Below are 25,485 nucleotides of genomic sequence, written 5' to 3'. Positions count from 1 at the left end.
GGATGATCATAGCCTGTTATAATAGCTGAGATCAACTCAGGCATGTCTGCATAATCACTAGAGATACAATGAATGCTTGGAGGAAGCTATCTTCTGCAAGCACTAATTAGCTAATGTTTGCAAATATGCTGCACAAACAGCAGCTCAGTTTTCCAGACCAAGGTAAACAGCATATAGCAGGGTAACAGCTTTCAGCCTGATGAGCATGAAATTCAAGATCTAGTCCTTAGTGTAATGTTATATAACCTACATATTAGCTCATTTGTAGCAGCAGAAAATAGCAGAATCGAAAGGAACCGAAGGTGTGATATGCACAGAAAGAAAACTCTAGCAAGAGATCGAGATCATAATAAATTTTGGCATAGGGAACATGACTGCATTAAAGCAGTCATTTCCCTGATTCCTTCTCCTTCCCTCAGTATCTTAATATTCACAAATTGTTACATGTAAGCAAATACTGAGCTGGTTGGTCTACACATATCAGCAGGTTCCCGTGGGATTGTAGTCACGCAGCCCCGTCCAAGAGGCCAGGCAGTTGGCCATGATGCTGCAGCTGCACTGCTTGCCACTCTCATGGGGGCCTCTTGGTGGTGTGGGGAGGCTTGCGAAACAAGCCTCTCCACACCAAGAAGCCCCCATTGGCCTTAATAGACTCATGGCATCTTTTTAGGTGCCATAAGTCTAAAGTCCCTGCTGCTGCAGTAAGGCAGCAAATGGCTGGGAGGGAGCCGGCTCCTCCACAGCAACACCCCAGGCCTGCCCCCAGTACTCTGGTGGCAGCAGTTGTGTAGCTGCCACGGATGGGGGGGCACACCCCAGGCGTGCACCATTGGGGTCACATAGGAGGCAGAAAATCTCCCCATACATCCCTTCCCCTTCCCCCACCCCACTTTGCCAGGCCCCGCAGGAGCTGCTGCCAGGCCAGACTTGCCAGGCCAGACCTGGCAGAGGCCACTGCTGGGCTCCCATGCTGGAGCAGCCTGGGGGGGCAGGGCTGCGTGGCAACCCAGCCAGGCTGCTTTTTCAGCTGGCTGCTCTTTGCAGCCCGCTGAACTAAGGTAAGTGGGAGCAGGGTGGGGGGCAGGCCCCTTCCACCCCTGCCCCCCCCCCCCACTTACCTTAGTTCAGCCAGTGGCCCAGCCAGGCTGCTTTTTCAGCCAGCTAAAGTAAAGTAAGTAGGAGGCAGGGTGGGGGGCACAGGGGGCAGGGCCCCACAAGTGGGGGGCACGGGGTGGGGTTCCATGGTGGGGCGTGGCACAGGCGCCATTTTGCCCTGGCCGCCATTTCCCCCATCCTATGCTTTTGGACAGCAGTAGCAGAATTGAGATGCTGGAGTCACATACCAGAGCCAGGGAGGGCCGCAGCACACAGCTCCCATAGGTAGATTCACACACACATACACACACAAGATGGTTCCATTTATCTAACAAAAAAGGGAAAGGACTGAAGCAAATCACAAATAGGAGAACTTCTATTATTGCCACTGACAACTAATCCAAACTGATCTAAGGTACAAAAGCAGTTAGAATGAGCAATATATTATATGAATTATCAGATTCCAGTTCTAGATCCTGCCAGCCATCCCAAGATTCTAATCCCACAATTCATCTCTTACATTCCCACATACTTGGTCTTTCTTCTCCTTCTTCTCTGTCTTATCTCCTTCTTTCTCCTTCCTCTGCCTTGACACAGTTTTTGATTACAAACAAGGCTTCATGGGCAAAAATGAGATATGTAATAAGATCAGCTAACTGCGTTGGCAATGTTTCATGCCTTCACCAGTGGCCAAATTAATTTTTTTTACCTGTATTTTCTCCAGAAATACTGCTGTAAGGTGGTGGGAAATCATTGGCAGTTTGCAGGTTATCACTAGGTTCTTCTTCATTCTGCAACTGAACAGAAACATTTCGTAATGTATGGGCATGAACAAAATAATAAAATGCAAAACTGATAATAAACTATAATAAAAAAGAAACCAGGTTAAGCTCAACAATGACTGTATAATTAATGAGACACAATATTTTAAAAATTAACTTTTTATTAAAATGTAACAGTGTTAATCATGTTAACATCATACAAATGAATCTCTCTGTGGATCACAACTAAACATAATCTCAATTAATTCCTGTAACTCTACTGGCAACAAACAAAGCTATTAATAATGGGATTAAAGATGCATTCACATAAAGATTGTATGGGAATGGTAAATCGTTTAAATCAGCGTGATTTAAATCATGATTTAACTTGCCTCCCTCCCTCCAAAAAAGACTGTCAAATAAAGTTTTCCATTTTGAAACTTTTTTTCTCTCTGAATAAATATGCAGAGTAACTGGCTACTATATGAGTAAATTCTAAGTTGCAGCTAAATACACTACAACATTTATGCTATAGTGCACTGCAAGATTCAATTTGGTCTCCTATGAAATTGCGGAGGAAAAATGTCCAGAGATGCCTTCAGTATATATGACCCCAACTCTACTTCTCCTTTTTATCGATTCCAGTTTTGGCAGAGTGGATGTCCAGAAATTATGTCTTGGCTCAGTACTAGATTCGATGAGGTCTTGCAAAGTGAAGTTCCGTCCAAGCAAGATGGGGATACTGTTGTAGAAAGTATAGTTCATTATGAAGAGGGTATTCAGCCTCTTCACGCTCCTTTTTAAGGATAAGGTTTACAAATTGTGGTACTTTCAGATCTAGGTCTATTCATACACGTTCAGCTGCTGTTTCTAGGTCAAAGTATCTTTGATAAAAGAAAAAATGAGGGAACTGGGGGAAGTTGACCTGTACAAGCCTCTTAAAGCTCATAGTATCCCAAAGCAGATTATTTAGGAAATTCTCCCCATGTGCCAATCATCATAACTATTCTCAATCTTTCAGTTTGCTGTTTTATTAAAGGCACACTATTAATCTGAAGATAGATTTTAAGGCTCAATTTAAAATCTGTCTTACCAGTAAAGTGAACCTAATTCTGCTTTTAATGCAGAAGGCATATGAATATCCATTTCTATAATGACAGCCATCTAAAATTCAACTAAGTGTTCATTAGAACAACAAATATTCATATAGCAGGAAGATCAAATCAGTTCTATATAAACAAATGGTGCCTTAATAGCCTGGCAGTATAATCCAGAGCCCACTGTACCGCCTCTAGAGGGTTTCCCGGGCAATGCAGGGTGGCAGCAAAAAGGAATAAACCCTAACTGCCTGGAAAGCCCTCAGTAGTCTAAAATATCCCACACTTTTAGGTGGTGTAAGTGCCAGGGGCGTTCCTGGCCTGAAAATACAGTGGAAGCTGACTAATATCAGCTCCATTCCCAGGAATGCCCCCAGAATGCCCTCAGATGTGCTGGCAGCCAGGTTTAGACCAGCGCAGCTCTTCGGGGGCAGGCCCATCTGAGATGGGGACCACCAAGTTGTGTGGCACCTGCCACCCTCCCAGTTTGCCCTGCCACTGGTGTAAGTGCCATTTATGCCAGTCGGGTGGGTAAACACATGCCAGTTCCATATGCTGATTCACCCTACCCTCTTTGGATTGGGCTGTAAATCTGGCATGCTTTCATTTGCATTTTTTAAAAGTTGGCTATAGATTATTGGATTAACATGGAACAAAAAGCAACCCCAGGGGTGGATTTCACTGTGGATATCTGTAAACGGGGGGAGGGGGGTAATCTTTCTGAACTCCCTCCCCATGCTGTTCCAAGGGGTATCATGTCAGCCAGAAGCACTATTTAGGTGGAAGGGTTTGGAATTTCAGTGGGAGGGAAACAAGGAAGTCACACTCTATGGACAGAAATTCCTTCCATCGGCAAAAATTACTAGCGAATCATGAGCCCTGCCGGAAATCTCAGGATAACCACAATTATTACGTATTTTGTTTTGTGACAGGCCATAAATATTCCTTTTAAAACATATCGACTACAATACATATATGCTAAGTTTAATCTAGACTTTGACAATTTTTAGTTAGTCCTAGGAGCAAGCCCCATTTTTAACAAAAATAATATTTGCAACATCATATTAAATAAGTTTCATGCTAAGTTACAAATGTTACAAATGACTAGAATTTACTTCATAAACAAAATCTACTTATATGCAGTCAAATGGTGGTATAGAACAATAAAAATGATTTTAAAAGATTTATGTAACATATATACACTACTTTTCTTAAAATAAGCTCAATTTTCTGTTTTTATAAATCTAAGGTTGCTTTTTAGCACCAAGCCACTCTGTGTCTTGCAGTGTTTGAATACCCAGTGGCTACTAGCTGGACTCTGTATTCATTTACTGAATTCTGCACCAAGCTACCTTTTGTACAGCACTGAGCCATCTACTATTGTTCCCTGCATTGCTTGATCTTTGGCCTCACTTAGTTAAAAATTCTCCTATGTACTTGGGTATAAACTCAGATGAGAATCATGTATCTGATGAAGTTCTGTCCAGTGCAGAAAAGACTATGGCCCATTATGCACAAGGTGTCTGCTGTGTGGCAAAAGCAAATGTCCATCAAAGCAAGATTTTTTGTATGGATGAATTTCCCCAAGTCCCACTTTCAATTTCCATTCTCCCCGCACCAAGCAACACCACTTTAAGTGTGGCTTTAATTTTCTTTGCTGCTGAATCAGGAGAGATTTGTTAGTGAGCACAGCTTTGCCCCAGATACCTTCCCTCCACCACCATCAACCCCTCCCACTCCTTCATACTCCCCTGCACATCTCTCCCCTTCCACCTTTTCAGATTTGTTATTGCTTCAATTTTTGTTATTATATTGCAATATCAACATATCGATATAAACAGAGAATCACTGCAAAATTGCTGTGTTATTGCATTTGAAAATCTGCAAATGGCAAACTAGCCATTTCCCTCGCACTCACACTTCCAGAGTCATTGTTAACAACAAGCTGGGGGAGAGGGGGATGTCTGTAGGATGAATTATGAATGGTGGGCTAACCATTAATAACAAGCTTCTCTCTCTTCCCGCAACAGTAGGGTGTGTGTGTGTGTGTGTGTGTGTGTGTGTGTGTGTGTGTGTGTGTGTGTGTGAGAGAGAGAGAGAGAGAGAGAGAGAGAGAGAGAGAGAGAGAGAGAGAGAGAGAGAGAGAGAGAGAGAGAGAGAATGCATGGAAGTTCTAGAACATGATCCCCTTCTTCAGCAGAGTGTGGTACAGGGAACTGCTTTGCCTCTTGCTTTGGGGAAGGTCATTTTTGGAAAGGTGCACCAATATTGATATAACTGCAATCACTGGTACATCACTATAACTACAACTTAAAGGGCTTTAACGAAGCCAGCAATCTTGAAACTGCCAAATGTGATTCATATCTTCCAATATGGACTTTGCCTCAAAAAGCTTTCTTTGGTAGATTCCAAAAAATAAAGAAGTGGATAACATATAAAGATATTCTTAATATTATAGAAAATGAAGGCAGCTTCAAGTATGAACTGAAATCTTCAAAGACCTTGTTCTTGAAGTGCTTGTAAAGATTTCAGTTCATACTTGAAGCTGCCTTCATTTTCTATAATATTAAGACTATCTTGTAGGTTGGTGGCTTTATTTACAACTGCAAAATTGTTTTTCTAAAGATAAAAATAAGTTTAAGACAAATGTCCAACCTGATAATTTGTTTTAATTCTTACAGAAATCTTCAAGTAAATTGATTAGTAATCTTTATAAACTTTGTTTAGAGATAGATTTGGAAACAGAGTATATTAAAGAGTATATGATTAAATGGGCCCAAGATCTGGGACACTATATAATGTTGGACTCTTGGGAGCAGTTATGGAAAAATTCTTTGACTTTCACCAAAAGTAATTATATAAAAGAGAACTTTTATAAAATGTGGATGTGTTGGTATCTTACTCCAGTTAAATTAGCAAAAATCTATCATTGTTCTGATAAATGTTGGAAATGTTCTAAAAATGTGGATACTTTTATTCATCAGAAGTGATCTTGTGAAGTAGCCATTCAATATTGGAAAATGATAAGCACAGAGATTAGTTATATCTTAAAACCTGATTTTTATTAGGTATGCTTGACTTTAAGTTATCTAAATACCACTCAAATCTGAATGGCAAATGAAAGTCTTAGAATTGGCTAAATATGCTAAAATATTAGATGAAACTGAATATAGATGTATTCAAGATTATAAATCAGAATGGCAAGAATGGTTTCTATGTGTGCAAAAAAAATAAAGTAAATTCCTGTTTACATTAAATGAAATTCTTTTTTTTTACTGTTAGAAAGGATAAATAAATTAATAAATAAGTAAGTAAGTTAAAAATGAAAAGTTGAGATATTTGGAAGTTTCAATTATAAATATTAAATTATTTATTTTTTGCTTTAGTTACTGTTTTTTGTGATTGGTATTTTTCTTTTTTTGTATAAATCTTACAAATATTTGATAATTTGTAATAATTTTTGTCTATACTTTTGTTAAAACATATGGTTATTCTTGTTTAACTGTGCAAACTTTAATAAAACTCATTTTAAAAAATGCTGCCAATGGGTACATTATTTTTTCTGTAGAACTACTTAACAGGCTTGTGTGTGGTGACAGTAGTGAGCTTAGGCTGTTATCCTAAAAACACTGAGAGTAAGCCCCACTGAATAAAATGGGATGTACTTCCAAGTAGACCCAATCAGGCTGTTTTCCTAAGAATACTACATCTTAAGTACATTTACTAGGAAGTAAGTCCCATGGAACTCAATGAGATTTCTTAGCATGTAAACTTGATTAGGATTGCACTGTAAAGCCAAATACATGAGATTTTTTCTTCCACTCTGTGACATCCTGCCCTTGCTCTCACCCAGGGTCTCATAACACAAAACACTGGCAGCAAGCCGGAAGATCAGCGAGCTGGTGGGAGCAAGCTTGAGGCTGCTGTCCCCAGATTACAGGCTGGAAAATGAGCAATGGCAAAAGCGCAGGGGTTGTGATCACAAGAAGGATCTCTGGAGGGACACATCTGGGTGCAGAAGGAAGAAAGAAGACTGTGTAGGATGCAGGAGGAAGAGAAGATTGGTGAAAGCCAAGTCCTGGCTTCTGTCCATCTGCAACGTCCTGCCCCACCTTCTCAGTCTCCAGTTCCTAGTTCAGATAAATGATTACTCCTGCCTTCTTCCAGCACAATATGAACACACAGAATTTACTGGTTAATTTTTTTTAAAGGAAAGGAACAATAAATTCAGGCCCTTTCCGCACGGGCGCGGGGGGTGCGTCGGCATAGTTTATGCTGGAAGCAGCGACGGCGGCGCAGCCTTCACACAGGCTGCACCGCTCCCAAACGGTGCTTCCCTTCCAGTACTCCTTCAGTAGCGAGTCCAAAGCCTGTCCCCACACCCACAAGGCTGGAGCAACTGCCCTGGAGAAACACCCCAACGTGTCTCCTGGCCTGCACAACGCGACAGAAGGCGACGGGAGGCAAGCAGCGTTTGGGAGGGCCGGGGGAGAAATGCCGGCTTCCACCCAGTGCCGTTCGCATGGCACTGAATGGAAGGCGGCGTTTGCAAAAAAAACCTCGCTCCCTGAGTGAGGTTCAAAAACACCGTTTGGGCGGGAACTGAGCACCACTGCAGCGATTTGGCAGCGACGCCTGTGCGAGCAGTCCCCGCCAAAACGGTGTTTTACTGGCCTGACGCCGCCGCTTTTGGCCCGTGCAGAAAGGGCCTCAGTTCAAGGCCTTCCAAACCGGCTTTGTGGGCTTTTTCATAAGATGCTGGAATACCTACTCATTTTTTTCAGCTTGCCTTCACAGAAAAAGAAATTTCTTAACTCATAACGCTTCCAACTGAAAAACTGAAAACAAAAGACACTAAGTATTCAAATGATTTTGGGTCAATTTTTCTCTCCTGTTGTTCCCAGTAAAAGCTTTCCCATTCTGAAAGACCGCCCGCCCTTCATATGGCAAGGTATTTCTTACTGGGTTTAACGTACTACCCCTTCAGTCAATGAAAGAATGTATATTTTCATTTGAAACTGGGTATGTATTTATCTAGAACAATACTGCAGGCCTTCTTCCTATCTCCATCAGAGAAGGCTACAGAATTCATATCTATTACTGAATTTCATATTCTAATGTGTGAAAAAACTGCTGAACAATCCCACAGAAACGATGCATGAGACCAAAGATACTACTCCTCAATCTCAACCTGTTGCTATAGCAACACAGGGGCATTCCATGATCTCTAACAGGCATACAGAAGGATTGCACAAGCATTTCACAACAAAGTAACATGTAATCCATACTATCTAATATGAATATACCATGCTGATCACTACACAATTAGTTGCTCCTTTACCGAGAACCATATATACTCACCAAAGGGGTTTGGCTGCACTGTGCTTGCTTATGGTATAGCTGTACATGGCTACATTTACAAGCATATACATGCTGAAAAGCAAAATGATTCACTCCAGTTTACAGAAGCCACCTCATGCCATACTTGTGGTTGAAATGGTTTGTGGGATGCTGCCAATAAGGGATTACAAAATCTCATGACATCAAGAGACACATATTTAATCAAGAATTAAATTTTTAAAAAGGAGCCAGCTGGAGTATTGCAGTCAAAGATCTGCTTATGACCCAAGGTCAACCCCGAAAGAAGTTGATTTTAGTTAGCCAGCTCAAAGTTAACTCCGTGTTCTCTCCTTCCAAGTTTGGTAAAATGAGTATCCAGCTTGCTGGGGGTAAAGTGTAGACATTTGGGGAAGGGCAATGGCAAACCCCATTTATCAGTACTGACCCAATGCTTGCACAGGAGACTACCTTTATCTTTATATTTGCAGCTGTTTTCAAAAATATAATAAATGGCAGCATGTAAGCAAAGTCATAAAACAACAGCTATGAAATACAGCATGCTTTACATTACTTTTGCATTAGCATGAAGAGAGGGTATGCCTGGTTTTTACCATGTTGAGGTACTTCTTTCAACTACATCAAGTCATTTGTTTTCTAATTGATAAGAAAAAATTAAAATACAATTATTTCATATGCTCCGGAGGGGAGACAGGTTGGCATAGCATGACTCTGCAGGAAAAGGCAATGGAAAACAACCCCTGCTTCTCACCTGCCTTGAAAGTCTCTTGCGGGGGTCATGCCTATGATGCAACAGCACTTTATGCACACATTTTGTAAACTTTACAGAGTAGGCCATTCAGATTCTAAAATACAACATGAAATTCCAAATTTCAGTGAGACTTACTCCTGTATATGTTCAGTGCTGAGGTTCAAGAAACATTAGAACTGACAAGCTGGGAACCTGTACATAACAACCTCTAATCAGGCCTTTCACTTGCTACATTATATTATTACGCAACAAGTCCCTCAGGCTGAAGAGCCGTGAACTACCTCACCACTCGCACCCTTAACTCTAGGAATCTAAATCAAAGTGAATAATTCATATTATACATAGTTAACCAAAGCTATAAGCAAAGCTTTACCGGCAAAACCTTACCCTCTGCACTTCTGTCTGGTTTCCATGTAAAGCAACCTAAGACATAAGTACTACATTCTTGGTAAGATGACCCCCCATAGTAAGTATCCCTACAGTAAACGTGTCACACAAATTAGTTCAAATTAGTTCATACAACTGTTGCACTGATCATGAGACTCCAAATATTGTTTCAATGTTACACCTAAACATCAGCATGCTCGATTGCAACAGAGACCCATATTCCCCCATACCACTGTTGATACTAAATTCTATTGACCAAAAACCTGTAACTAAAATGTCCAGGTGTTCTGAGTGTATTGTAAAGCCCAATGCACCCAAACAAGCAGAATGTTTACATAACTGGAACTTCACACACTGTACTTCAGCATGTATATACACAGATTAGCTACAAACAGGACTTGAACTACAGAAATTCAAAATGATGAGCATGTCTGTGAGAATACTGTGTAACACATATCTGCTCAAATTCCCCATCATTACTGACCACCATTCAATATAATATCTGTAACCTAAGGTAAGGTAACAAATGGGAAATCTGTATCAAAAGAAAAAATGCTTCTATTTCAGAAACCCAAATCAGGAACAGTAAAGCTAAAGAACTTTACAGGACAAAAATGTGAAATATACAATTTTTTTTCCTGGTAAAACAGCCAGTGCAATGTAATGGGATAGAGGGTTGGACTTGATACAGTAATATCTAGGTTCAAATATCCACTTGGGCTACAGTAACTCTCTCTCTTGACAACCTTTTTCATTGACACCAAGGCCCTATTAAAGGAAGAGGACATTTTTCTCCAGGCCTGCTATAAACCCTATAGCCAATGCAGCTACAAGACTGTACTCAAAGCACTATAAAGTAACTTTAAATGCTTGAAAATCCAATCCAGCTATCTATCAAACAAACAATACATCCCTAACCAAAGTTACATCCTTCTAAGGGCAAAAGTAGATGTGACAGGATCCTTGTGGCAGCCTCAATGATGCCATTGCCACTTTAAAGCAATTTTAAAATGCCACATTGGCCCAACTCTGCTCAGATCTGCAGTGTGGGACGCCTGTCCCCCCCCCCCACACACACACACACCCCTTTTTCAAGTGCTGAAACAGCTGCTGTGGTGTGTACCTGTGTTGAGATGTTTTGGCAATGAAAGGTTTCGCGGGGTGGGGGTAAAGAGTGACTTAGCTGCTGCACTGTGAGCAGATCAAGACCAGGCCTTCACAGCATTTTTAAATCGTTTTAAAATGGCACTGATATTCCCACTGTGGCCACAAGATACATCACATCAAGTTTTGCCCTAAGTGCATTGAAATCGATGGATTTTAAAGGGTGTAACTTTACTAAGGACTGCACTAAGTTTCAAAGTGACAACTGAATTGTAAATTAAAAGCTTCAAGCAAAACAATATACATTTATTAGAAATGAACACTTCACAGTTTTGAGCCTCTGGGGTTAAATGCTACATCAAGTATGGAGTGAGAAGATTTGTCTTCCTTCTAAATGTCATTCAGTGACAGTGATCATATGCTCTGAAATAATACAGAATCAAAATGTCATGAGCTATCACAAAAGTGCATGTCAACCAGCTGTGACTTGACATTCATCATACACACAGACATTTGGTCACTATGAGCAGTTTAAGATACAGACATTTTTGCAGTACACAGCCAAACAGCTCTGGTTTATGGTGAACTACAAGTTCAAAAACTCTCAAACGTAACTGTCGGGTAAAATTAATCCTTTCCCCAAAAACTGAGCAATCTAACTTTGTTTGCAAAACTTCAAGAAATAAGAATTTGAAACCAGTGAGTAAGAAAACTGTGTGATTAATTATTATTCATTCAACAACAACAAAACAATGTATGCAAAAAGGTCTGCCTTCAAGTAAAGGCTTTTTTTCAGCCCAGGAAAAGAACAGGGGAAAAGGCAAACTAAAACTTAAACTAAAGTAATGGTAGAAAAACAAAATCCCATTTACACTCTCTTCTTGAAAATCTTTCCTTGTATAAGAAGAATTTGTGTTGCAAATCAAAGACTAAGAATTAATCCAGCAAATCTAAGGGAGGTCAGAAAAGACCACATCACAACAGAGAACTTTACTACAGGCTACACTCAATAGTGACAATCAACTGGAAATTCTCTTTTCTATTTCTTTTTAGTTCCTGTCCATTGCTCCCAATGGAGCACTATCACAGCCTGGAGTGATAGTGTGGCCCTCACAAGATCACTGCATTTCCACAACCATAGAGTAAGTTCCACACAATCCCTATGAAATGTACCACAAATATATTACTACCCAACCAGTTGCCTCTCTTTAGAAGTTTATGTATACTATACAAATTGCTTTAACAATAATTCATACTAACTAGGAGTGGTTCACATTTTTCTAACTAGGTTTTGTTTTCATAGGCAATCTTAACAATTATCAACCATTCTCAAATATTCCATTCTTGAGCAAGTTGGTGGCTGGACAAACTCCAAGCTTTCCTGGTTGAGGCAAATTGTTATAGACCCTTCCAAGTCTCGGTTTAGGTCTAGTTATGAGATTGAAACAGTCTTGGTTGACTTGGCCAGGAAATGGACAGAGGTAGTACACCTCTATTGATTCTCCAGGACCTGTCAGCGGCTTTCAGTTATAGTATCCCTCTGGACTAGGATTGGGAGGTACTATTCTCCAGTGGTTCTGGTCCTATCTGGAGGGAAGGCTTCCACAAGTGGTGTTTGTGGACTGCTGTTTAGCTCTCGGGTTTGGGCCAATAGGGTTCCATAATATTCCATCTTGTCCCCTGTGGTCTTTAACATCTACAGGAAACCAATGGGAAAGGTAATCCAGAGATTTGGGCTGGGTTGTCAGTCACCAATGTGCAGGTGACATTTAGCTCAATTTACACTTGATCCCACAATGGCTGTAGAAATCCTAAAACAGTGCCCAGAGATAGTTCTGCAGTGGGTGTGGGCTAATACAAAACAACTTAATCCTGGCAAGGCAGAAGTGCTATTTGTGGATGGAACACCTGACCCAGGATTTAAGGTGTCAGCCATTCTGGATTGACATGTATTCATCTTGAAAGGACAGCTCCATAGTTTGGGGTGCTTTGGATCCAGGTCTGCTGCTACATAAGAAGGTAGCAGCTGTGGCCAAGAATGCATTTTACCACTTTCAATTGGTTAGTCAGTTGCAGCCTTCCCTAAGCAGAAAAAACATGGCCACTGTGGTGCATGCCCTGCTTACGTCTTAGTAAAATTACTGCAATGAGGTCTACGTGTGGCTGCTCTTGAAATGTGTTCAGAAACAACAGCTGATACAGAACACTGCAATAAGGTTGTTGACTGGAATGAGTCATAGGGACCATATCATTCTAGCCTTAACCTATCTACACTGGCTCCCAGTTTGTTTCCAGGAACAATCCAAGATGCTGGTCTTGACCTTCAAAGCCCTATATGGTTTGGGACCAATATATTTTTAAAATTGTATTTAATTTATATCCTGCCGGTACCTGCAGAATCACCCAGTCCTTTATGAACAGGCTCACTACTATGGTCATCTTTGGAGGCTCTGCTTCAGGTGCCTCCATCTTCTGAGATCAAGAAGGTAGCAACCTGGAATATGGCCTTCTCAGGCATAGTACCTGGAACTCTCTCCCCAGGAAGACTGATCAATCCCCTTCTATTGCTGTCTTCCACCAATGTGTGATTAATATTTTGGCTTCATTTGGAATTTCTTTAGTGTTCCCTGTTTAATATTTTGTATGTATTTTAACTGTTTTATATATATGTTAGCTCTGTTTTTAAACTCTTTAAAAGTGTGTTAATAATATATATTTGGGAAGGTTTGATTTTAGTAGTTTTATATAATGAAATTTTATCTTGTTTGTTTTAAATTGTTAGCTGCCATCAGTCCTAGTAAGGATAGAAAGGCAAGATATACATTTTGCAAATCAACAGAATTACCTATTTTTTAATTTTATTATTAATTAACTATTATTATTAATTATTCTTTCAGGAATCCTCAGAAAGATCTATAAAAAGGTTGTATACTCATAAATCACTTTTTTTTTTCAGATAAGCTCTAAATTTCTTTGGAAAGAGCACAGGGAAACAACAAAAAGTGATATGGAATCTTACCAAACTTTAAGCAGATCTGCTTAGAATTCTACTCAAATCTATTCAATGAAGCTTACTCCCAGGAAAGCGTACTTAGAACTGATACAGCCCAATCCAGACTGTGGAGGTGGCCAGGGACGGCTCTGCTGCCACACCACCCTACCACCTCCAGAGGGCTCCACCTCCAGAGGCATAAGAAGCCAGAAAACAGCAAAAACCCTCCCACCTCCAGAAAGCTCCCTATTGGGCAATGCTGTGGCACAACTGGCCACAACCCGGGGTGGGAGCTGACTAATGCTGGCTCCGCCCCTGGGAATGCCCTGCCCCACCTCCCCCACTGGCGTTCATTTCAGATGCCAGCACATCCCCATCACAGTTGGGGCTTTCTGCTTTTGCAGCTGCAGGACTGAGGGGTGCCCGGCTGCCCGTGTACTGGGTTCTCCACCGGCGCATTTGCCCCTTGTGCCAGTGAAGTGGGCACTCGCACCAGCACAAGACTGCGCCAGCTCCACAGGTAGGTCTTCCCCTACTCCCGGATTTGGCTGCCTGTTATTGTGAACCAACTTTATCTCCATCATTAATCTAGTTAAATATATTTCATACATGGGAACTAAAAGTAACCCACCTACAGAATTGTGATCAGTTTGAGTAAGTGCAGCTTTTTAAACAAGTGATAGCTCACTATAGCACTTCTTGTCTTTATTATGTACCCACACATGATTATAATTATACCACACACATTTGTACCCAAAACTGTAGCTAACGGGGAGGCAACTGTCTCCCGCATAGGTTTTTTGCCAAGCATAGTATTGTCATTTGTAAATTCCCATATGTTTATTTCTCATATAGAGCCAAACTTGCCGTTTGAACTCCCCAGTGAAAAATTCTTTCTTCTTTCAGAGTTTGTGGCAAACTGACAATTCATCACAAATGATTCTGATTTGCTAAACTAGACTTTTAGATGTTCTGCAAGAAATTATCAAATGACTGTAGTACCTGCTTTGAGGACCTATTAGTTTACTTATCCCAAGTTCTAACAAAAATATAAATCCACACAATTACAGGTAGCCTAGTTTGTTCCATTTTGTGTTACAATGGTTATATTTAAAGTTGCTCCTTCAAGACACTGCTATTCTGTGAGTTCCTAGTGGATAATATTTATACCTTGCAACCTTCCATTTAGCAATCCATTCAGAAAATTAATTAGCCCCATTTCAAAAATATCTTCACTATTTCTAACCATTCAAAAATAGATAACCCCCAGATTGGTTTAAAGTTCACATTTTTAAAACACTTTTAATAGTTGCAACAGGGGGATTTTAAAAACAGAAATCCAAGTTTTGAAATGAATTAGATACTGAATTGTAAATAGTTTAAAGAAAAATATTCAGCACAGAAAAGCTGAAGACTCATGAAAATTTTTCCTGCTCGCAATCAAAGCACATGCCCTTCCCTATTAGCCAGTCAACACACAAGGAATTTTATGAGCCATCCAGCTTAACACAATATCATGCCACCTTTCCTAGACGACTTCCTAGCCATCCCGTAAACACTGTAAAATCCGACTACATTTATATTTTAAGCCATTGTGGTTTTGCAGTCCCCTGCATATTTTCATTTTCTGCTGAGTTTTGAAGTATGACTTCAGTCACACTTTCTTATCTTAATTGTGATAATGTCATTTGTCACCACTTCCTCCACCAACTTCTCTCCCAGGGTTTCATGCTTGTATCCCTTTGATTTCCAAACTACAAAACAGCCATTGAACCTTGAAGATGGTCAGATAAATAAACACATAGTGCTTTCTTTGCAGTCACAAGGACTCAGCAGGGACATGCAGGTGCTTACCTGAAAAGGGAAATTCTTTGAAGTCGATGGGTTTAGAAGGATGTTTTTGACGGCAATAGGAGGCCGCACGTCTATGCACACTGAAATAGAAGAAAGCCCTACCAAACACAGTGGGACTTCCTTCTGAGTAATCATGTACAGGATTGTGCTGTAACACAGGTAAGTAATTTTAAACGTGCCCCCTTAAAATGTACAATTCCAGACACATTCGTCTGTATACCTGCAAAAATAACGTTCTGGCACGTTAAGAACAGTTTATTCTAGTGCACAAAAGCCAGTGTTAACATTAAAATTATGCCACAAGGACCCGTATTTATTCAAAAGTCAAAGCCAGCAACCCAAGGAACTGTGACAGTCCTGGGTTATTAGGTATTTGAACCTCTCTCCTTTATACATCTCAAGGAAAGGTCGCAAAATTCCTTCTTACCTCCACTCTCCATATGGGAAGGCGAAGTGAAGGAAGGAGCCAGACAGCATTGCAAGAATCTCATTTGGCCTTTAAAATGAGGGACTGTGGGGGAGTGGTGGGGGGGGGGAGGCGAAACAAACAGATGAAAATCCCTTTGCCTTAAAACGAATAGGAGAGGATGGGTCAGGGATTAAGTGGAAGGGGCTGGAGGAGGCCTAGAGGGAGGACTGGCCGCGCTTTTGAATGTGGGTCTCACCCACACAAAAAAGAAGCCCTGCCTGCCAGCAGAGCCGACTCCCCACCCCCTGCAGCGCCCAGTGCGGCCTAAGCAGCCGCGGCACTTGCGTGCTCCGTCCTGCCAGGGGCTCCTCTCCCGGCTCACCTGCTGGTAGCGGCCGCCGCCGCCGCCGCCGTTGGCATCAGCCGCCGCCGCCGCCGCCATGGCGCTGGGCAGGGACGGAGAGAAGGAACTGGAGAGGGCGGAGGGCAGTGCCGGGTGCAGCGCTCGCTTAGAGGCCGGGCGGAGGCCCCGCTGGGCACGGCTGACGCGGGCTCCCTCCGCTCCACTGGGCGCCGCTGGGGTCGGGGTCGGGGGCGACGAAGGCGGCTGCCAGGCGGGCCACTGCAGCCTCCCCCTCTGCCACCTCCAGCTCCGGCCGCTTCGCGTCTCCTCCTCCCCCTCCCTGCGCTGCCTCCTCCCTGTCACACGCCTCCTCCCGCAGGCGGCCACTCGGGGACTCCTCCTCGCTCTCGTCGACGCGGCGAGGCCTACGAGAAAGAGCGACGCCGCTTTCCAGGGACTACTAATCCCTTGGGGATGTGCGAACGACTCGTGGAGATCGCTCTCTGGCAAAAGCCGCTTCTTCTGGTCTGCAAGTCTTTCATGTCACCTACTTTTCAGTGAAGATGCTGGGGGCTGAAGTTGAACCTGTGACCTTCTGTGTGCACCCAAACCGCAATTCACATGCAAGGTTACCAGCTAGCTGCTGGTTTGTGTTTGTTTTTAACCTGGTAGCCAGAGGCTCAGAGGAAAGATTGTGTGCTCTGGGGATTGCATCGTGCAGGACAAGTGCTGTTGATGCTTGACGCACGGCTATTGCGCATCTGTACCATTCCCTTGCTCTCATGGCAATCCTGGTATGGTTTTCAAGGCAAGAGATCTGCCTCTACATAGCAACCCTAGTCTTCCTTGGTAGTCTCCCATCTAGGTACTATATCCAGTTCAGGATAAAGATGACAGGAGAGTTGTGAATTCATCTGCCATTTCCTGAACTGTCTTTGTTCTAGAATGCTGTGCTTGGGTCCTAGTGCCTTGGGGACAGAACTAGGTAGGCACTAGGACTCAAGCAGAAAGTCACGTCCAGCAGATTACATTTTTGTCGAAAAATTGATCACTAATAACTTTTTATTAAACCTGAAATTAACAACAAAAAAATAAAGTTCTGGTCACTTTCATCACAATCATATCTAGAATTACTCCGAGGGAAATGTACACCTCAGCCAAGCCTCCTGGACAGATTTTTAATACCTTTGATCCGCCATTAACAGTGGGCTGCTGCTGGTTATGTATACTTTATCAAGTGCCACTTCAGGAAGCGGGTCAAGAGGTGGCACTGTTGAGATCCTGGTGAGCTTAGGTGGTGTAACAGTATGAGGAGGACAGAGAAGATGAAATCAGCAGGTTGTGACCATCTGTTCTTCCTGTCTTTCTCTCAACCAAAGGAACCCAGGCAATCTTGTTCACTGTCCATCAAGACTAAAAGTGCTGCTGCTAAATGCCACATCAGTTTAAAAGAAAAAAAATCCCTCATCCAGGATTTAATATTGGGTGAGGTGGCTGATCTGGTGTATATTACAGAGATCGGGTTGGGGAAGTCCCCCAGGCTTCATTGTTCATTTATATAAAGGTAACTGTTAGAATTACCATAGGAAAGCATAGTCCTTCAGAGAGTTTTTCATGCTTTGCCCTTCTCTCTCCCCTCTTTTTTCCTTTTCCTTGGAAAGGCATAGCCATCATTCCTCACCAGGTGAGCTTGCCACATTTTCAGATGAAGAAAAACCAGTGTTTCAGTTGTGCAGGACACACACTGGCTTAGGCCCCTTCCACACATGCAGAGTAATGCACTTCAGTCATTATTTACAATTGTTTGCAAGTGGATTTTGCTATTTCACACAGTAAAATCCAGCTGCAAATCGCATTGAAAGTGGATTGAAAGTGCATTATTCTGCATGTGCAGAAGGGACCCTGAAGCTGGCTTCAGTCCGTCTGAGGCCAAAGACAGGAAGTAGCCCCCATGATGCCTTGCTCCAGCTTCAAACTTGTATTAATGGAGTTGTCAGAGGAAAGCATGACAAGTCAAGATTCCAGAGAAGGTGAATTCCACTTTGCTGAAAACTGTCTTCCTTCCAGCTACTAATTGTATTGATGAAATAAACTAGATACAACACTGGGCAACAGGCAGAAATAAAGAAGAGAAGGGAAGGATGGAAACAAGAAACTGTGAGACTCTGGGAATTCTATTTGGGCTGGAGAAAGAAAGGTAAAGATTTCCACGGATGTAGCAACATGAGTTCACTTGCATTATCCATTTTGGTTAGCTAAGGAGAGCTTCAAATCACACCTTTAAGTATCAACAACCCAGGAACCCCACAAATATATTTCAGAAGTCCTACCAGATCTTCCTCCCTACAAATTTCCAACACCCGCTGCCATAAAAGAAGCAAATTAGTAGACATTAAAATGAAAGGGAATTTTGTTTGGAGTCCAATAATTTTTTTAAGCGGCCCATTTCCTATCTTGTTTTCTATGTAAAATTTTTATTATAATTATGTTTTATCTTATGAGTCTTTTTATGTCATTATGAATGAATGAGTCCAATAATTCAATAAATGAGAGTATGTGGTTGGTAATACATTTTTACTGTGGTCTTATTTATTGTAATGTTAAGAGATTGTGCTGTAATTGTGACTGAGCTGTATGTTTTCTTTCTGTGTGTGTATGTATCTAATATTTGTATTAATATTGAAGGGGAACATTAATTTGTATTAATGTTGCAGATCTTCTTTTTACATTTTTTGTTATGATCTGCCAGGTTTTATGTAGATAACCTGGCCATTCAAAGTAGGCAAGTATAGTGGAAGAGAGAGATATAGAGAGAATTATTAATATTTGTAAGTGGTAATATCGTGATAGTTGTGCTGAGGACAGAAGAAGTTTATATATCTTGATAGGTTTCATAATTTTGTAAGAAAATGTTTAGGAATAACGACTGTACACCAGATAATATCTTCACCAGATCAACTTATGCCATTATAGAATACTATCTGTACAACCCTATTATCTCTCTTTATATTCAGAATTTTAATTAAGCTAAGTTTCATTCTCTGTTGCTATTTCTGTTTGCTTAACTGCTTTTATATTGTTGTAATTACATTATTAGGAAAATAAAAATATATTTAAGAGACAAAAAAGTAGGCAAATATCAGACCACTGTGCTGAACACTCTATGCCTGATTTAAGGTCTGGATGGGTTGCAATCTCTCTACATTTCTGAACTTTACAGGACTCACTTTATATAATCTTATTACATTATATCAGTCAGTCCAAATAATATGAATTTAATATGTGACCCCCTCCTAAAACATCTAAGTTTTTCTGGTTTGCATATTTCTTTATTTTAAAGTGTACATAGCTGCATTTCCTTTCATAAAGAAATAATAATAGCATCTTACAATATTCTCCTTACTATGCCAATTAAAAATCAATTAACAGCATGTCAGTAGAAGGAGCTTCAGGGAGACACAGGGATAAGCAAATGCCTTTGAAAATGTGTGGAATGTTGTTACTTAGGCCCTAACTGCATTTTACATTTTTTCCACACATTACATTTTTTTCCCTGGGTCTCAGTAAGCAACAACTATGCATTACAAGTTCTGTGCAGGAAATTTAATCCTAGGTAGGATTGCCAACCTCCAGGTGAGGCCTGGGGATCTCCTGGAATTACTGGTTGTCTCCATGCTACAGAGATCAGTTCCCCCTAGAGGAAACAGATGATTTGAAGGGCAGAGTGTATGGCATTACATCCCAGCTGAGTTCCCTCTTCCTTTGGAGGATGGACTTTATGATACTGAAGTCCCTCTCTTCCCCAGGTTCCACCCCCATATTTTCAGGAATTTCCCAACCTGGAGTTGACAACTCTAATTCCAAACATATGTGGGCTCAATTCAGGTCAAGATCATGGTGGATAGAGATAAGAGGGTCTTAGCTTTCCCTCTCGCACTGTTTCTGTGACCTGAAACTTTACCAGAAGGACTCCGTGTCACAAAATCTATTTTTGTCAGAGCCTTCATGTATTGTTTTCTCCCCTGTCCCGATTATTATAATATTGTATGTTATTAATTTGTATTGGTGATCATTGGGAGGATTTTGTGAACCATTTTGAGTTGCCAGGGCTGTCCTGGATTGGAAGCCGGGCTGTGAGCTGCATGAAGCTGGCTGAGGAGTTCAATGGAACTAAAGAGGTAACTATCAAAATAAGCCTTGTGATTGTCTGCACTGTGTGCTGAGACTAGCCAGGTTATTTGTTTTCTTGCTGTTTAAAATACATTCTGTCTAGATACTTGCACTCTACTTAAATAAATCTATCACTAGCATTGCAACATTCTATTGTGGCTTCAGTACAAATTCAAGGGCCCCTTTGGGATCACTCTACCAGTTAACTAGCTAAGCCTGCCTTACAGTGCTGGTTGACTGCTTTGTTCCCAGCTATGGGGCAGAGCTGGAGGTTTGGCAACCAAGAGTTCCCTTGAGCTTAAAGGAACTTCTTGACACTCTGTTTGCCCTATTCTCCATATGCATTAAGGTCTATGACGGGGTTTCCCTTGCACTTCCTACAGGGGTGTAACATCCATTGGGCAGTTTGAGCCATTGCCCAGGGCATCGGAATTTTGAGTCACGTGGGGGCATGTGAGCAATCCATTTTTATTTTTTGTTGTTCTTTACATTTTGGCCTGCAGGGGGTGCATTTTTGGACGTATCAGCACCAAAATATCAGGGTATAATTAGGAGATTGTCCTGATGATACCCCCAGGTTTGGTGCAGTTTGGGTCAGGGGGGCCAAAGTTATGGACCCTCAAAGGGGGTGCTCCCATCCCCCATTCTTTCCAATGGGAGCTAAGGAGATGGGGGCTACCCTTTTGAGGGTCCATAACTTTGCCCCTCCTGACCCAAACTGCACCAAACTTGAGGGGTAGCATCAGGACAGTCTCCAGATGATACCCTGAAATTTTGGCTCCAATACATCAAAAAATACTCCCCCCTGCAGGAACATCCCAGAAATTTGCCCAAGAATCTTTGTTCTGGGGTGAGTTTTCTGCATTGCTGTCAATGGGGGATGCAGGCTGGGGGAGGGGGGGCACATTTCTGAAGGCACAGTCTCAAAAGTTTCAGGGTCTCATCAGGAGACTGCCCTGATGATACCCCCCCAGGTATGGTGCAGTTTGGGTCAGGGGGGCCAAAGTTATGGACCCTCAAAGGAGGTGTCCCCATCCCCCATTCTTTCCAATGGGAGCTAAGGAGATGGGGGCTGCCCTCTTGAGGGTCCATATCTTTGGACCCTCTGAACAAAACTGCACCAAACTTGAGGGGTAGCGTCAGGACAGTCTCTTGATGATACGCTGAAATTTTGGTGCCAATACATTTAAAAATGCACCCCCTGCAGGCACCAATGACCTGGTGCAAAAAAATGTTTTTGGTCATGGGGGGGTGGCCGCCTATGGGGGGGGGGCATCCAACTCAGGTTTTGCCCAGGGCTCCAGTTTGCCTTGTTATGCCCCTGACTTCCTATACCTTTTTCAGGTCAGAAAAATGGAGTCAGGCAGCCTTATCTGGCCTGTGTTTACCTGGGATAGCACAGAATTTGCAGTATACATTGAATTGCATGGAACCAGGGAGGACCAAGGGAAGATGTACCACATACTCAGACCTTTAGTTTTTATGTAGATGATACATGAGCTACTTCCTCTGACAGTTATTGTTGGGGAAAAACAGTGCTGAGTATATTGCCACCAATTCTTATGAAGGCTGTGTCTGTCTTTAGAGTTTGTGTCATCACTTTCTGAGAAATTGCCAGGTTGTCATAGCAACAACATACAAAGGCAGAGTTCAGACTGGTTATCCAGTCTAGAAGCTCATTTCAATTACTGCCATGAAACTATTGACTGTGCAAGATTATAGAAACTGTACATATACTTCAATCATACAAGCTTTTTTAAAAAACAAAATATGGATCATGCATAATTATAATGATTAAGATTGGACAAGCTTACCAGGTTTTAATCAGGTCATACCATCTCATAAGTCCGCTTCAGCCAGAAGAAGCGATTGTGATCAATGTTGCCTAGCATAAGAGCCAAGCAACATGGCTGACATTTGGATGGGAGACCACCAAGGAAGACTCTGCAGAGGAAAGCAATGGCAAACCACCTCTGCTTCTCATTTGCCTTGAAAGCCCCTTACTGGAGTCCCTAAAGCTGGCTGTGACTTGATGGCATTTTATGTACACACATCATGATTGGCAGCCCTGCGTGAAGTATCTTTCATCTTTGAATGCCCCCTATGGTTGCTGCCTTTTGTGATTTGCCCTGCCTATGTGACTTTAACAATAGCCTGACGTGGAAAAGTAAAGCAAGTGATGAAAAAGTGAACCACACTTTATACAGAAGCCTCTAGAAAAGTGTATCTTAGCAGCAGTTCATGGCTCCTTGTCACTTTAAATCACTTTAGGACTGAAATTCTGGCCTCCAATCACTCTCCAAGGTTTAACGTACATCACCTAAACCTATAATATACCAAATCATGTTTTAAACCCTCAATGAATGGCTCAAAAGGGCAAGAGCCTAATGCCCACATTATGTGAAGAAAATCCACTCCATGGCAATGTTATTAGTTCTGAGCACAGGAGAGAATAATAGAGTAGGCTCTTTTGTGGAATGAGTTGAGCCTTGAGGCCATGCATGCCAACACACACACCTTCATGCCCTCGATAGTTGCAAAACATTTGTTTTCAGAATCTGGAAAATCCAAGATGTCATCTGGTATAAAGGACTAGCCTGACTGGTTGTAGGACCATTAGTGCAGGAAAGGATCCTGAAGGGCTGTGAAGAGCAACTTGTGTTGTCCATAGCACAAAGTTAGTATCTGGAGCTCCTGGAGGCTTCATAATGTCAAGTCTACCCAAAGGCCTCAGACCTGATTCTCTGCACCAGTGTTGGGTGAGGTTTCCCCAGATTCTTCCTGGACCTTGAGAGGTCTGTCTTTTATCCCTGGCTAGTCGTCCCTCTGCTATCTGTCCCCTGATATGAATGTTGGTGTGTCATAGAATCATAGAGTTGGAAGAGACCTCAAGGACCATCAAGTCCAACCCCCTGCAATGCAGGAACACATAATCAAAGTACTCCTGACATCTTTGGTGTCTGTCACCTTTGGTGTGCCACCTTCACCCCACTGACCCAGTCATCCAGCCTTCTTCTTTGGGGCCTACTGCTCCTGTCCCTGGGTCTCTGTGGCCAGTCCTTGGGCTTCCAGGATTAGTTATCTCTCTCTCCTGCTGGTTCAATGTCTGCCACCTCTGTGCTCATGCCCTTCAGGACCTCAGGGTTTTTAGCACCTGAGCTTACTAGAGCCCCAGCATCCCCAAAGTCCATTCTTTGGTGTCCTCTGGAGCTCTTCCATTACGTTCCTCAACATCAGCTTCCCTGCACCCCTTCCCCTCTCCCCTGCTGGTGGCTAGGGAGACCTGGCAATGCTACCCATCTTACTGTTGCATAGGCTTCTGCAACCCTATTAGCCTGCTACGACTGCAGCTGTGATTCCAGCAGCTCACTTCCTGACTCTCCTTCAGCCAGTCCACCTCTGTGAAAGGCCAAGTAGTAGGCCTGTCTCTGTGCTTTGTTGATAATGATGCTGTATTTACTTCCAGCTGAACCACTGAAAGTGCCCCACTACTATCTATGCAGTCTGGGTAGCTGCAGTTATAAATCAGAGAGCTGGTTTTGCATGAACAATTGGATATGGGCCATTTGTGAACATGTGAAAATGAATACAGGAAAGAAAATGGGAATCACTTTTAAAAAATGAATGAAGTTTTTGGCACTACAACTATGCTATCTGTCACTGAGACCCTCCAATATACATAGTATTTTTCTATTAATAGGGCATTAAGTATACACTCCAGCTTCATACCTTCAAAAATCTGGATTTTTAATTGCATGTAATTGCACAATTGCATGTAATTGCACAAAATGGCAGCTGTGGGTATCAAGATGATTGTGGGTATTTGGGCTTTCATTGGAGTATGTGTGCTTTGATTGGAGTACCAAAAATAATGACTGGAAAGGATTACTTTGATTTTTTTTACGGTTACACCCACTTTTTAGAAGATCGCACAGGTTTCACAACTTTACGCATGCTTTTTGCCTCATTCGCAATTAATTTCAACCCAAATAGCCACATGTGCCTTCAGCTTCAGCATGAGCCTGCACCTCAGGTAGGCTTGCATCTTACCCATTCCTAGGAGCAGCCGTGGTGTAATGGTTTAGAGCAGGTGCACTCTAATCTGGAGAACCAGGTTTGATTCCCCGCTCTACCACTTGAGCTGTGGAGGCTTATCTGAGGAACTAGATTAGCCTGTGAACTCCAACACATGCCAGCCGGGTGACCTTGGGGCACATCACAGCTCTTTGGAGCTCTCTCAGCCCCACCCACCTCACAGAGTGTTTGTTGTGGGAGGAAAGGGAAAGGAGATTGTAAGCCCCTTTGAAGCTCCTTACAGGAGAGAAAGGGGGAGGGGTATAAATCCAAACTACTCCTCCTCCTTCTTCTATGGAAGTAGCTGTTTCAGTGGGGGAACCACAGCCCAAGCAAAGCTACATTGTGTTCAGAAGAGCCACAAGTGACTCCCAACCACTGAATCACTGGGTTAGAGTGTTGGACTACTGCGTGTTGGTCAGTATACATGGGATGTTTTTGTGTCTGTTTTTTACATTGTGTACAAGGAGATGGCTAAGACAATAAACTTGCTAGTACTACTACTACCACCACTGTGAGCTCTGCCTAAAAGAGTGATTCAAGGGACAGTGATGAATTAAAAATAGCCCGCAGGTCCCACACCCTCTCTTTCTGGAGTAAGACCCACCCCATTCAGAGTCGAGTGCCCCTTAATCTTGCGGACCTTGGGACCTGGAACCCAACACACCACACCTCCATCTTGTTGGGTTCAATTTCAATTAATGAGATCATCTAGAATTTGTAAACTGTTCAAGTTGGTAGAAGAGTACACATCTGATACCACTATAGCAAAGATACTAACAACTTAAATATGAAGAGTATGCTATAAACTTCCGACCCTGCAGTTGGTATATAATTTCACGGCAATACTAAACGAGATCTTGTAGGAGCCTGCTCAATGCAGCTCGTTTCACTCTTAGGATTATTGGCAGTGTTACCTTTTTTTTTAAATGAACAATGCCTGTCCTTGTTTAACAAAGCAGAAGAACAAGACGCCGTGAACGGATCCCTGGCAAGAGACGAACTAGGACTGTTTTTCACTGCCTTCCTTTGCGGTGGCCAAACCTGCTTAGGTTCCAAGCTCTGGCCAGCTCGGGCTCAAGTGGCCTAT

General features: G+C 42.3%; 1 protein-coding gene across 3 annotated transcripts in view; it reads right to left on the bottom strand.

The window, feature by feature from the left end:
- The window catches only part of NDFIP1 (Nedd4 family interacting protein 1), a 40,646-nt gene extending 23,959 nt beyond the window's left edge, over window positions 1–16,687 (bottom strand). The window contains exons 1-2 of one of the 3 annotated variants that reach the window (XM_048488607.1): window positions 16,191–16,687; window positions 1,805–1,892 (exon numbers count right to left, since the gene is read on the bottom strand). In XM_048488607.1, the coding sequence (XP_048344564.1) occupies window positions 1,805–1,892; window positions 16,191–16,250 (148 nt within the window). In that variant the 5' untranslated portion in view covers window positions 16,251–16,687. The remainder of the gene's footprint in view (window positions 1–1,804; window positions 1,893–16,190) is intronic. The other 2 variants (XM_048488605.1, XM_048488606.1) reach the window with 2 other exon arrangements.
- Window positions 16,688–25,485: the final 8,798 nt, after the last annotated feature.

Source organism: Sphaerodactylus townsendi, linkage group LG03 (genome assembly GCF_021028975.2).
Source record: "Sphaerodactylus townsendi isolate TG3544 linkage group LG03, MPM_Stown_v2.3, whole genome shotgun sequence".
NCBI lineage: Eukaryota > Metazoa > Chordata > Lepidosauria > Squamata > Sphaerodactylidae > Sphaerodactylus > Sphaerodactylus townsendi.
Note: the sequence above shows the minus strand (reverse complement) of the source record. Positions and strands in the feature narration are given on the sequence as shown.